General features: G+C 40.0%; 1 protein-coding gene across 2 annotated transcripts in view; it reads right to left on the bottom strand.

The window, feature by feature from the left end:
* NECAB1 (N-terminal EF-hand calcium binding protein 1) overlaps positions 1 to 12,375 on the bottom strand; it is a 66,392-nt gene that overhangs the window by 40,855 nt on the left and 13,162 nt on the right. The window contains exon 3 of one of the 2 annotated variants that reach the window (XM_040588758.1): positions 8,698 to 8,806. In XM_040588758.1, coding sequence (XP_040444692.1) covers positions 8,698 to 8,806 — 109 coding nt within the window. Of the gene's footprint in view, positions 1 to 8,697; positions 8,807 to 12,375 lie in introns of those variants that run through there. The other variant, XM_040588759.1, reaches the window with a different exon arrangement.

The raw sequence follows: 12,375 nt of genomic DNA, 5'->3' as shown, positions 1-12,375 counted from the left end.
CTTGCAGAAATGTTAAGATACAAACTAGCTAGCAGGAATGATGCACACATTATAAAGTACTTAAAATGTGAAGTTTACAGTAAAAATATGACTTTTGTTCCTGAATAGATGCAAATATGGGAGGGAGAAGATCTTCAGATTTGAATTTGATGCATACATTATGATTTAGTCATTCAAAAGGGCCAAGAAATGAAATAGCAACAGAAACAACACCAAAAAAACCTTCAATATTTTTCAAGTGGAAAGTCAGCAAAGCCAGTCACATTCCATGATTATTATTCTTATTTAAGATGTAAAATATTCTTGTGCTCCAACCTGCTCCTAAAAATAGTGCTTAGCAGAATATATTAAGAAACACAATGCTTAAGGTTGTGAGACAATGCCACTCTTTGCAGCCTTTGTAAAAGTTGGCAATTTTGGAAAACATTAACATTTCTTGTAGCTAACATCACCAGATCACTTCTATCTTCAGGTGGCTTTCAGCATCAGTCCTTGATAGCCTTTGCCTTGAGCTCTGTGTATTGATTTACACTTGTGCCATGGCAGTACAAAGTACTATGCAACCAAAATTAGTGTTTCACATTCATTCGATAGAGGAGTTAATAATCAGGATGCTCTAAAACAGAAGAGCATGTGGGTGTTCAGCTTCAAAATTACTCCAGCTATGACCTGCAGACCATGTCCTCCACGAGCTGCGTGTTGTCACCCTTCTTGTCAGTCAGCCCCAGGAAATATTTCTGGTGCCTTTGCAGCACCTGCATTTGCTCCAACACCCTTCTCGTTGCTCCCACCAGCCCTGCAGAGACTTGCTGAATGGTGTGTAGCTTGGAGCTGAGGTTGTGGGGGGAGAGAGGGGTGAGGAACCACGCTGGGTTTCCTTCACTCTCAAAAAACTCCTCCAAAAAGGTTAACTCAGCTTTCAAGTAGAGTGCATTGAGGGTTTTTGAGGTCTCAGGACAAGCTCTGACAACCTCCCAACTGACATTACAGATGTACAACATAGATGTCACATCAAAGATGTGTCAAATCTGGAGGCAAAGCTAAGCTCTTCCTCTTGCTCCTTCCCTGCTCGCAGCCACGCCCTCATGTTGGTCTAACGCACGCTGTGGGGGTTTGGCTCCTACCCCACACACTGCGGGGATCTACCTTGGCCTCCTGATACCTTCAACACAGCTTAAGATGTTGCTCAGATGCTTACAGTGTGCCTATTTCTGGGTCATCTGCAAAACACTTAAACCGCTATGAATATGGGGAGAAGGATCATTGCAGAACTATAGGTTGAAGCAAGTCTTTAATAACCACTGCTCTTGATTACTTGCCTATACTTTCATATTTTTTTTTAGGAGTCTTTAAATACAAGACACTGCTTTGCAGCAGATGCAAGTGCTAAGTGCATGCTAGTGAATGAAAACCTGGAGACCTGGCTTTTTTTTAATATATACTCGGTATGGTATAGATTAATAATAATGCTATCACTATCTGGACAACCAAATTAGGTGAAGTAGTGTGTCCATGCAAAAAGAAAGTTATTTTTTTCCTGTATTTCAGTATGCTACGATGCTTTACCTTTCTGGAAGATGTTTTAATGCAAGAATTATAAGAATAATCTTATACCTAATCACTGCTGCATCAACATGAAGCCTTTCCTTACACTGACAGTGACAGCATCTGAGTAGGGACCCTCCATAACAGCTTCTTTATGCTATTGAATGGTATGTGATTGAATAGGGATTGCCCAAAGGTTTCATGACATCCTGGAAAACACAAATAGAAGTGACTTTCAGTGGAAGTCAAATGCCTAACTGGCTTTCAGCGTCAGTTTGAAGTAATGATAATACTGGAAACTGCATTTAAGAAAGGATAGTTAACTGCTACCCCCCTAAGGCAGTCACCTTGTGATAATTACATGTCAGGAATGCTAGTTGTATGTCCTAATCAAAGCATTCTGCTCTCTCTTTACGTAGCGTTTGAATCACAGTATCTCTGAATAATCAGGATTTGCTTGTTTTACTGAAGAATGCTAAAATTAATTTAATGTATTAATTAATTCTTGGTATTATCTCCCTGCCTTCACTACCAACCAGGAGACTGGCATTCCCCGGCTGACCGCAGTGGCCCATTGGTCCAAAGTCCTCTTTGTTTCTTTGTGGTCATAGGAGGCTGTAAAAAAACCCCAACGCACTGTCTTAAGGCCTTGTGAACAGGTATGAGCTAGTCTGCCCATGATGGGAATTTCTGTGTAACTTTGTGTATCTAGTAGCTGCCCTATAAACCAATTATTATATTGGCTTATTATTCAGTGGACAGAAGAACCTGCCTCAGATTTCATTGTTTGCAACGTATCTTTTTGATTGCCAGTTCTTACAATTCTTGCATTAAAACATCTTCCAGAAAGGTAAAGCATTGTAGCAGTATTGAAATATATGGAAAAAAAACACCTTTCTTTTTGTACAGACACACTACTTCACCTAATTTGGTTGTCCAGATAGTGATAGCATTATTATTAATCTATGACATACCCAGTATATATTAACTTATACATTTGTGTCTAGCTGTATCAAAAGGGAAAAGGAATGGAAGTTAAAAAAATCAGGCAATTCATTTGTACGGCGTGTCTTTACTGGCATTTGTTTAATATTTAAAACCTTATAAAAAGGTAATGTAGATTTTATGAAATAGAAAGGCAAAAATAGCCACTCTAAACATAAGTACATTCATAAATCACAAAATATATATCAAAGTGATGTAATGAGGAATGATTGTAGCTAATGCAAATCTTCAGTAAAAGCAGTGATCTGCCCTGTATGAATAACCTGTACTTCAGGGTCTAGACAAATTGTAAATATAAATTCATCCTGGCATAATGAACTCAGAAACATTATGTGGTGTTCACTAATTCCTACTCATCTTTTTTCCTGGTGATTATGGTCCCTGCAGTACCAACTGATTCTTCTTTTGCTTTGTGAAAATACAACACCTGCCTGCACCAAACAGCAAGGTCCAGAGATCATAGTCAGTTAGGCAGACACAACCTTAATTACTGGGAAGTTAAACCCTCTATTATTTGCCCTGCTATCACTTTGAAAATGGTAATTGCTCATTTTAGCAGTCTTCCACAGCCTATCTGCTCCATAACAGCTATGTTACATTAGCTTGTCTTAGTCTTTTTGAAAGTTAATAATCCAAATCTCTCTTCAACAAGACTGACATTAGGATCTGTGTACCGGGGTTTGAGTACCTGGTTAGTTTAGTTCCCTTAAAAAGTGTTAAGCTACTGTAAGTCTCATATGCTTTGAATGTTTTTTTGAAAGATTGCTGCAGCAGAACTGTGACAGGAATTCAGATTTCCTGAGCTTGTGGCCCATGGGTATCACCCCGAGTCCACATCTTTTTTATCTTCAGGCTTTGAAGTACAAAGACTCATACACACGGACAGTGAGGGTTTGAATGCCGGTGATACCCTAAAAGATTTAAAGCAGGTGGAAACAACCCCAAGTCTGCTCTTGTGGCAAGCTGAGTACGAAATCTTGAGATACTCCAAGAAATGATCCAGCAGATCATGACATGCTTCCCTAGCCATCTGTCTTAGGCATTTACATGTGGTGTAAATCACTGCATAATCTCCATGCTTATGAAATATTTCTGGCATAGGGAAGTACAGTCTGCATTTTGTAAATAGTGAAATGAAGCAGCGCGAAGATAAATGATTTGCCCAGAGTTTGATAGAGTCCGTATTTTAACTGGATAAGAGAGACAAAATAATCTGTGCAAACCTTCTCCAACTAGATATATGAGCAAGTAGAATTTCTCACCCTCCCTACTAAAAACCAGCCACAAACTACTTGGGACTCATAGACACAAACCATGATTTTAATTTCATTCCCTTGGGTAATTTGCAAGTGAAAACATTGCAAAACAGGTGGTTTGGGGATTGTTTGATATGTATGTGATTCTTCTACATGCTTACATTACAAAACTTCCCAAGGTTCAATGAACATTTTGCTACTTTTCTTAGCCAGTTGGTTAATTTGAAGCATTTTTACATAATCTGCCCTTTTCAGCAAATGCCAGTGAGTAAAGTTTTTGCCTTCTTATTATGTCTGCTTCATGTGATTTTTGCTGGAAAGATATACTACCAAAGGAATTTACATTACAGTGTCTGAACTGTCTCACTTTGCTATACCCATCTGATATTCGGCATGCTCCACCTTGCTGCCTGCATGATGACAGGGTTCTCAAAAGCTTTCAAAGGTGATAAAGGAAAGCCTTTAAAATTTATTTGCCTCCGTTAAAGAGAAAGATCAAGTGATATGGAACACTCTTCAGCTGAAAAGTCAGCCACTAAGCCTTTTATCAGTTAAAGACTTTATTAAAAAACTACTCAAAAAGCTGCTTCTTGCTGTTTTAAATCTAAACTTTAAGCATGTTTTCTTATTAGCTATATCTAGGTTCTACTCTATAACAAATGTTAACCAGACAACAGAAAGCACCCTTTCGTCTGGTTCTAAAAGGTAGTTTAGTAGGTTTTCTTAGTCTTCCACCTGTTCACTTCCCTGAAATAAATGACAATACCATCCTTCACAGTACATATTCTCTGCGACTTTTGTACCCTGCTTTTTGCCAGGGTTTTCCCAGACAGTGAGAATGATCCCTCTCTCAGATGGCTGCTGTGCCAGTGTCATTACCTGTTCTCAGCTAAAAAACTATAGCATTTGGCAGTCACACCTATTCTTCAGGTATGCCTGTCTCCCAGGAGGAGAAACATAATGTTATTCTCACTTTTCTACATATTTTTCAGGTCCAGATATTCTCTGTTAAAGAGAAAAAGGTTTAAAAATAATTAAAAAAATACTAATAAAAGCAAGCTTCACAAATTAAAAGAATGAAAAATAGACACAGAACATCTGTGTTTTTTCTTAGAAATCTTACATAGTCATCAAGGAAATCTGCAGTAATCAGGATGATCCCTGAAAAATGCAGACAAATGGAATCACGGTAAAATAAAACGGCTCTTAATCAGATATGTGGTACACCAGGAAGTCCAAAGCTGTATGAATGCATCTTTGGCTTTGAAATGAGTCTTTGATTCTGGGTTAAAAATCTGCATGAAGACTCTTAATCTGCTAAGCAAATTCCCATGGTGTTCTAAAAGGCATGTGATTCATTTTGCTAGGATTAAGTAGACTGCAAGCATTGTATTTTTTGAATATCATATTTGTGTCTTAGTTTTTGCCACTGATTTTAAGAAACCTGAGGAAATTAAAATGTTACACTACTTCTGCACACAATACCTATTTATATAGCAGTATTTCTACAACTTCTGCTTTGAATTTATAGCACGGAAGTACTTCTGACAAAATTTGGGAAATACGGCAAATTAGGGAAACGACAGCCTCCTCTTTTTTTCCTATGACAAGACCTGTTTTTATTGCTCCTTCTCCTGTACTGTTTGTTAAGGAGAATGACACATCTGTTTCTCTGTCTCTGTTGCATCCTAGTACCAAAAGTCTTCAACACAGGATGGTTTACTAGATGTTTTAGGATGGCGTTGGGATTAAAAGTCCAATTCCATACTTCCATTTTGTTCTGGCTTAAATCCAGTGATTCTGGGGAGCTTATGCCTGATTTATAGCAACATAAATGAGATCAGAGCTAAAAAGCAAATCCACAGAGTTATTTAGGCAATTACTTCTAGGGGATATATTACTCTGATTATATGAATCAGGTGCCTATGTGAATGCTTTTAGGACTGTGGAGAACAGATCTAAAAGAGGATTCCTAACTGTAGGCATTTCATGGCTCCCTGTAATCACAAAGACAATACTGCTCATGAACAGTACTTCATTCGTGTTTATAAAAAAGCAGCCAAGCTCTTAAGACAGCAAAGAAATATGGTTCTGCATATAGACTGTATATTTAAATGGCTTGAAATAAGCATCATTTTGAATAGTTAATATCTGAATTCATATAACTATTGATTCTTTACAAAAAAAGATTTGTATATTGGCTAACAAAAACACAGAAACTTTTAAAAAATTTGACATTTATATTCTGGAAGCTGCTCATAAAAGATGATACATAGATTGAGATACACATTCCCTAGCACAGGGGTCCTCAAACTACGGCCCGTGGGCCACATACAGCCCCCCAGGGTCCTCAATCCGGTCCCTGGTATTTACAGACCCCCCCTGCCCCCCCCCCCCCCCTCCGGGGGTTGGGGGGGGAAACCAAGCAGCCGCAGATGACTGCCTGCCACTGCATCCGTGCGCCGGCCCCCTGGTTAAAAAGTTTGAGGACCCCGATCTAGCATATACTTGTACAATATCAATCAGATTTCAGAGTTCAATTGATTTCTTTCTTTATACTTTCAAAAAAGGTGAAGTGGTTTAGTAATTCCATCTAGACCGGAGGAGGCAAAATTTGAAAGCAGAGAGAATACGTTCAATTGGACTAGCTGATAATGGTAGAAAACATGGACAAGCTTCCAAGCACACAGGGCTTTCAGTAAGGCTTCTTCAGAAGAATGAGCTTTGAGATGGTTCCCCAAAGAGCCCTTGACTGGACTTCCAGGCTTTCTGCTGCAGGGGTAATTGTCATGTCAATGGTCATCGACATGCTTGGTCATTGACAGGCCACCAGGGTGACGGGCCTGGGCTTGGGTCAGCATTTGGGGCTAATGACACACAACTGTCATGACAATCGGGTGTTTGCAGAGGAGGACTAGCAGAAGCTGAGAAAGAGAGGAACAAGGAGGGGTGTGAGGCTGTGGCATAGACATTCAAAGGTGAAAAAGACATACCAGAGTCACCGTCAGGAAGAACTGGCCAAAGGAAAATACCTGTCTGGAACTATCTGGGGTAATGTGCAAGTCCTGAAGTATTAAGGTGACTGCCAAATTCCTGTGTCTAAGGAGCAAGGCTGCTAATATTTCACTTTCACTGTGACTTAGTGTCTGGACGTTTACAAAGTAGATGAATTACAAAATCACAGCCTATTGGTTTTGTTTCCCTGTGGAAGGTAAAAATCCCAGACACTGGAGTTTGGCCGTGGATGAGGCAAGGTCCTGTTACAGTGCTCCTACCTTTTCTGACAGTAACTGCAGGAACAGGGCAGTGACAGCATCCTAATACTTGCTGCTCCACTGTACACAGCCGAGAAAAGCAATACTGACTCGCTGTCTGCTTGGTCCTTGTAAACAGGACCACGACCCACACCATGATTACTACATGATGTCTTCATAACCTCTTAGCAAAAGCAATAAACAGCCTCTCCTCAGGACCTTCTTTACCACAGGAATAGTTCGATTTAAAAAACACTAGCTTAATAACATCCATCTAATTAACAGTAAACGGGAGACTTGTTGTGAGTAAATGCTGATGGCCAGAAAGCAAATTAGAGGGAAATTCTCTTCTTCAGCCATAAAATCTTAGGATGGATGAGGTTGGAAGGGGCCTCTAGAGGTCATCTGATCTAACACCCCTGCTCAAGCTGGGCCACCTAGAGACAGCTGTCCAGGACCATATCCAGCTGGCTTTTGAATATCTCCAAAAATGGAGGCTCCACAACCTTCCTGGGCAGCCTGTGCCCATGCTTGGTCACCCTCACAGTAAAAAAGTGTTTCCTGATGTTCAGAGAGAACCTCCTGAGTTTCACTTTGTGCCCATTGCCTCTGGTCTTGTCACTGGGCACCACTGAAAAAAGCCTGGCTCTGTCCTCTTTGCACCCTCCCTTGAGGTATTTCTAGATACTGGTGAGGTCCCCCTGAGCCTTCTCTTCTTCAGGCTGAACAGTCCCAGCTCTCTCAGCCTTTCCTCATGGGTGAGGGTCCCTTAATCATCTTTGTGACCCTTCATTGCACTCCTTCCAGCATGTCATTCCTCTCTCGTACTGATGAGCCCAGAACTGGACACAGCACACCAGATGTGGCCTCACCAGTGCTGAACAGAGGGGAAGGACCAGCTCCCTTGACCTGCTGGCAATACTTTGTCTAACGCAGCCCAGAATTCCATTTTCCTTCTTTGCTGCAAGGACGCACTGTTAGCTCATGTTCAGCTTGGTGTCCACTCCATGCCCTTTTCTGTGAAGCTGCTTTCCAGCCGGGTGGTCCACAACATATTGGTGCATGGGGTTGTTCCTCCCCAGGTGCAGGACTCTGCACCTTGTTGAACTTCATTAAGTTCCTGTTAGCTCATTTCCCTGTGGCCTTGTTAAGCCCGACCGTAATGGGGATATGCAAACAACCTAAGTGACAGCACCAACACAATTACCATGCCAGCACCAGACAGGATGGCTTTTTCTGCTCTTAACTATGTATGATTGCTTCATTTATTTTTAACCCTGCTCAGCATCTGGTTCAAGTATTCACCTCATGTAATGAATCACAGAAGTGGGATCAAGAATGGAGGAACTCAGTATTTAAGGCCACAGACCCTTTTCCTTATTATCATGGATGGGGAACACAAGGAATCCAGTTTCCACCCTGTGTTGTCAGTACCTAAATCACATTTATGGGAACGTGCAGGTATTTCTACAAGGTTTAGAAAAACTTCTCTTGTACAGTTTAGAGCCCATATGACACAGCCTAGCTTTCCTGAAGCAGCTTTCTCCTTAGACTTGCTTACTAAAATCATCCTGATGTCTTTTTTCCATTCTCAGGTACAGAAAGTAGCACTGTAATTTTAACAAGGAGGCACTTACTCAGTATTGTGCGTATCAATGGTGTGAAAAAGTTCATGCAGTTCTTCTCCACTCAGAACTCCATCAGCAAAGTAAGCTTTGAATTCATCAAAGGACAGTTTTCCATCATCTGAAACAATGAAGAAGTGGAAAGTACCTTAGTTTCATTTATAGTTTTGCTTGTTTACTTCATGCAGTAGAAGACTAAAGTATTAAAAACTAGCTCTTTGGATTAGATGTAGAAACTTTACATATTTGATCAAGACACATTAAGAACATAATGCTAAAAGCATTGACTGTTGTATCAGAGTTCTCAGTTTGCCTGATAACTCTGTTATTCTTCTTTCTTATCTTTCAAGAAAAGATAGTTTGGTTTTGGTAAGTCCCTACTGACAAACACATGAATACAGTCCTGTCTTTGCTCTGATCCCATTTACTGTGGCTTCTCCCTATACTGCCCTGTGTTTCTCCTACTTCCTCCCTGCCATGTCCTCACCTCTGCATAGAAGATCAGTGACCTGAGACTGAGTGGGACAGAGCAAATCCAGGCAAATGCAAAAGCAAACAGTTGCTGAAGGAACATGTTCAATGAAAATCTCTTCAGCTGCCTAGGGCTATCGATGTCCCTTTCCTTTTCCTCCTCTTTCTTTCCTCTGCTCCCTGCCTCCCACATGGGAGACTGAGACTCAAGTGCACAATTCGATAGCAGTGGGGATCTCACCTCGACTCTCCTCTCTAGGGAAGGATGCTAATCAATACAACGCACTGGCCTGCAGCATTTTGATTCTCTCTCTCCTCATAAAATGCATCTTTCTCAAAAAGCTCTATGCTTGGTATGTAATTAACAAAATAAATTTAAAGAAAAGTTTGATTTCTATGGAATAGGAAGCCAGCTTTCTGTCCTCTTCCATTGGAAAGAATTTCAGGTAATTTTCTGGTCAGCACAGAAAATAATAAATTTCTATTTGCCAGCATGTAATTCATCTGGAGATTACACCAAAATATAGGAATGAGAAAACTGGTTTAGACATAGAACCGAGGTCAGTCAAAATCCTCAGATGGATTTTCAGATGGAGTTTGAATCATCCATTTAATATACAGTAGCAGTTGGCTTTATTTCCTAAGTATCTGCTGTTCTCATTTCTTTGGGACAAAATCAATCATCACCACATGGGTCCTGATTATCATCAATAACCTGTTCATGTAGATAGGAAATGTCTGCAGGACTGATGAGACTCAGAGGGAAGGGAAGTACCATATGATAATATTTAGAAGAACAGTAATGGGATGTACATTAATTCAAGAGGAGAAAGTCCTTATTGCAATCTCTACTACGTTATTTAGTGGAGTCTGTTTCATATGTTTCTTAAGTTAGCTTTAATTATAGCAAGCCCTTGACTACATGAGGCAAAATTCTTGAGATGAGATGTGTCAAGCAGATCAATTCATCTGGTATTTTCAGGACGTTACCACTGCACATTGAGGGTCTACCCTCTTTTTGTCAGATCAAACTGCACAACCATCAATGCTTTCTAAGGCGTACTCAAATAACTCCTACAGTATTTCATTGAAGAAGGGATCACACTTGTATTTCACCTCACTTACACGTCTGATAATCCCAGAGAAGGTGCTATACTGCAGATTTCCCGTGGTTGGTTTTGGGATTTTTTTTAAATTAGTGATGTCAAAAATGGATAAAATGTGCCATGGCTGCAGTGACAGAAGTGGCAGACTTAGGTTATTGTCTGTTTCGGAAAATAGGAATCTGGGGTGCAAGGAGCATTAGCCTTTTTTAACTCTGGCCTCTAATCATATCACAATGACTATTTAAACAACATATGACAGGCAGCACAAGTAATATTTTTCCTGAGTATATGATTCAAGGCTGAGGAAAAGGAATCAATTAAAGGATGATACATAAAACAATTCTGCATGCTGAAATTACCTAGAGCCTGGATGGGGCTTTGAATGACATTGTACAGGAGGTGATGCAAGAAACCAATCAATGCTTGTCAGCAGGATGTTAAAAAAAATGAAAGAAGTTTGCAATTGGAAAGCTGACCCCACAGAAGTCCACAAGATTTCATTAGGGATCCCTCAGCAACAGGTGACATTTGCTTCTGTCCTGAAAAACAATGGCCCCATTTTATTTTCTGTACCGGCATGACTTCAGAAGAAGTGCATGGGTCAGGACAAGGCAAATCCACACCTTTTAATTAAAACAATTAGGGCAGTTTGTTCCTCATTGACTAGCACAGTTAAGTTTTATATGCAAGACTGATAATCAGGAAACAAAAGGCAAAGATCCACCTTTTGCTTTTACTTAGAAGAACAGAATGGTTAAACAGTAGTTAAGTAATAATTTATCTGAATTGATTGACCCTTTGCATGAAGCATAAAGAATATTTCAAAGCCTTCATAGCCTTTTGGGTAGCACTACATTTAAGTTCACATGCCTCTTAGTAGCATACTGAGCCATTCATAGGACACTAAACAACAGTACAGGGTAAGATTAAGATGTCCTAAGAACCAGACTAGTCTACAACATATTGTGGCCTAATTTCATAGTGGTGAAGAATGTATTATAAAGTCAGTGTATGAATCCTGTAACTACATGCTGTACTACAGCATGCAAATTTGAAGATCAGAATTGAGAACTTTTCTTACTCTTTTATTTGCTATTATTTCATAATCTCTTTGACTCAAATATATGGCTTCAAATATGTAATCTTCAAGAAGTTTCAAAATTGTACAAATTAAGTGTCTGCTTCAATAAAAACATATTGAAATGTTTGAAACGAAAAGACAGATTGTAGCTGGAGATAATCATAATTACGATCAAAATAAAATGTCGAGATCCACAAGAGCTGAAAACCAAGATGGCAGAATACTGTGTTGAAGGTAGGAAATTTTCTTTGACAGAGCTGCCATGATTACCTAATCGAAAATCTAAATACATCTGCCATTTGACACTGGCTACAGAGACGGAATATCAAACAGCAAGCGTGCTGAAATGAGCATCTTTTCACAGCTACGCTTCCTTTGGCTCATACAGATAACATCCATTGTTTAACCAAACTGCCGCTGCAGCTTTAGCCTTTGCTGGGAAGGGTATTTACATGCAGGTTATACACATACTCAAGAAAGTAGTGATTTTTGGCAACTTTCCTGAGATACACATAGTATGAGTTCACTCATAGAACAGTCTGAGTGTGACACAAAACCTGAAACGTCTATCTCTGTTCTTTAGGATCACTGGCTTTACATCAATCCAGAAAATCAATGATCTGCCAACAGCCAGACTGGGCTCTTTAGCTATTTTCTTTAAATTTTATCATCCAAGAGCAGACATTGCCTTTGCTTCATTGCTGTTTATTCTCAGTAGCATTTTGAATGTTATTGACATTGAATGACACATCACTGAGCTTGTTGCTGGCAAAACTCAAGGAGGTTTGAACTTACTCGGTTACTTACAGACATCATACAGTTACATTTACTGAAAAAAGCTCTGATTCCCCAGGGCATTTCTCTGATTTTGTATGAGTGTAAATGTTTTGCTTGTGCAGCAGGGGACTCAGCTGCCAGTGGTCCAGGCCACCCCTATGCTCCCTCGGTGCTCAGACGAAGCTCGAACCCAATCCCTAACAAGTGCTCCTTGTGCTGATTAATTGAAGACATATTTGCCTAGCCAGGTGTCTT

This window comes from Falco naumanni, chromosome 3 (genome assembly GCF_017639655.2).
Source record: "Falco naumanni isolate bFalNau1 chromosome 3, bFalNau1.pat, whole genome shotgun sequence".
NCBI classification, from domain to species: domain Eukaryota; kingdom Metazoa; phylum Chordata; class Aves; order Falconiformes; family Falconidae; genus Falco; species Falco naumanni.
This window is presented reverse-complemented; position numbering and strand designations above follow the sequence as displayed.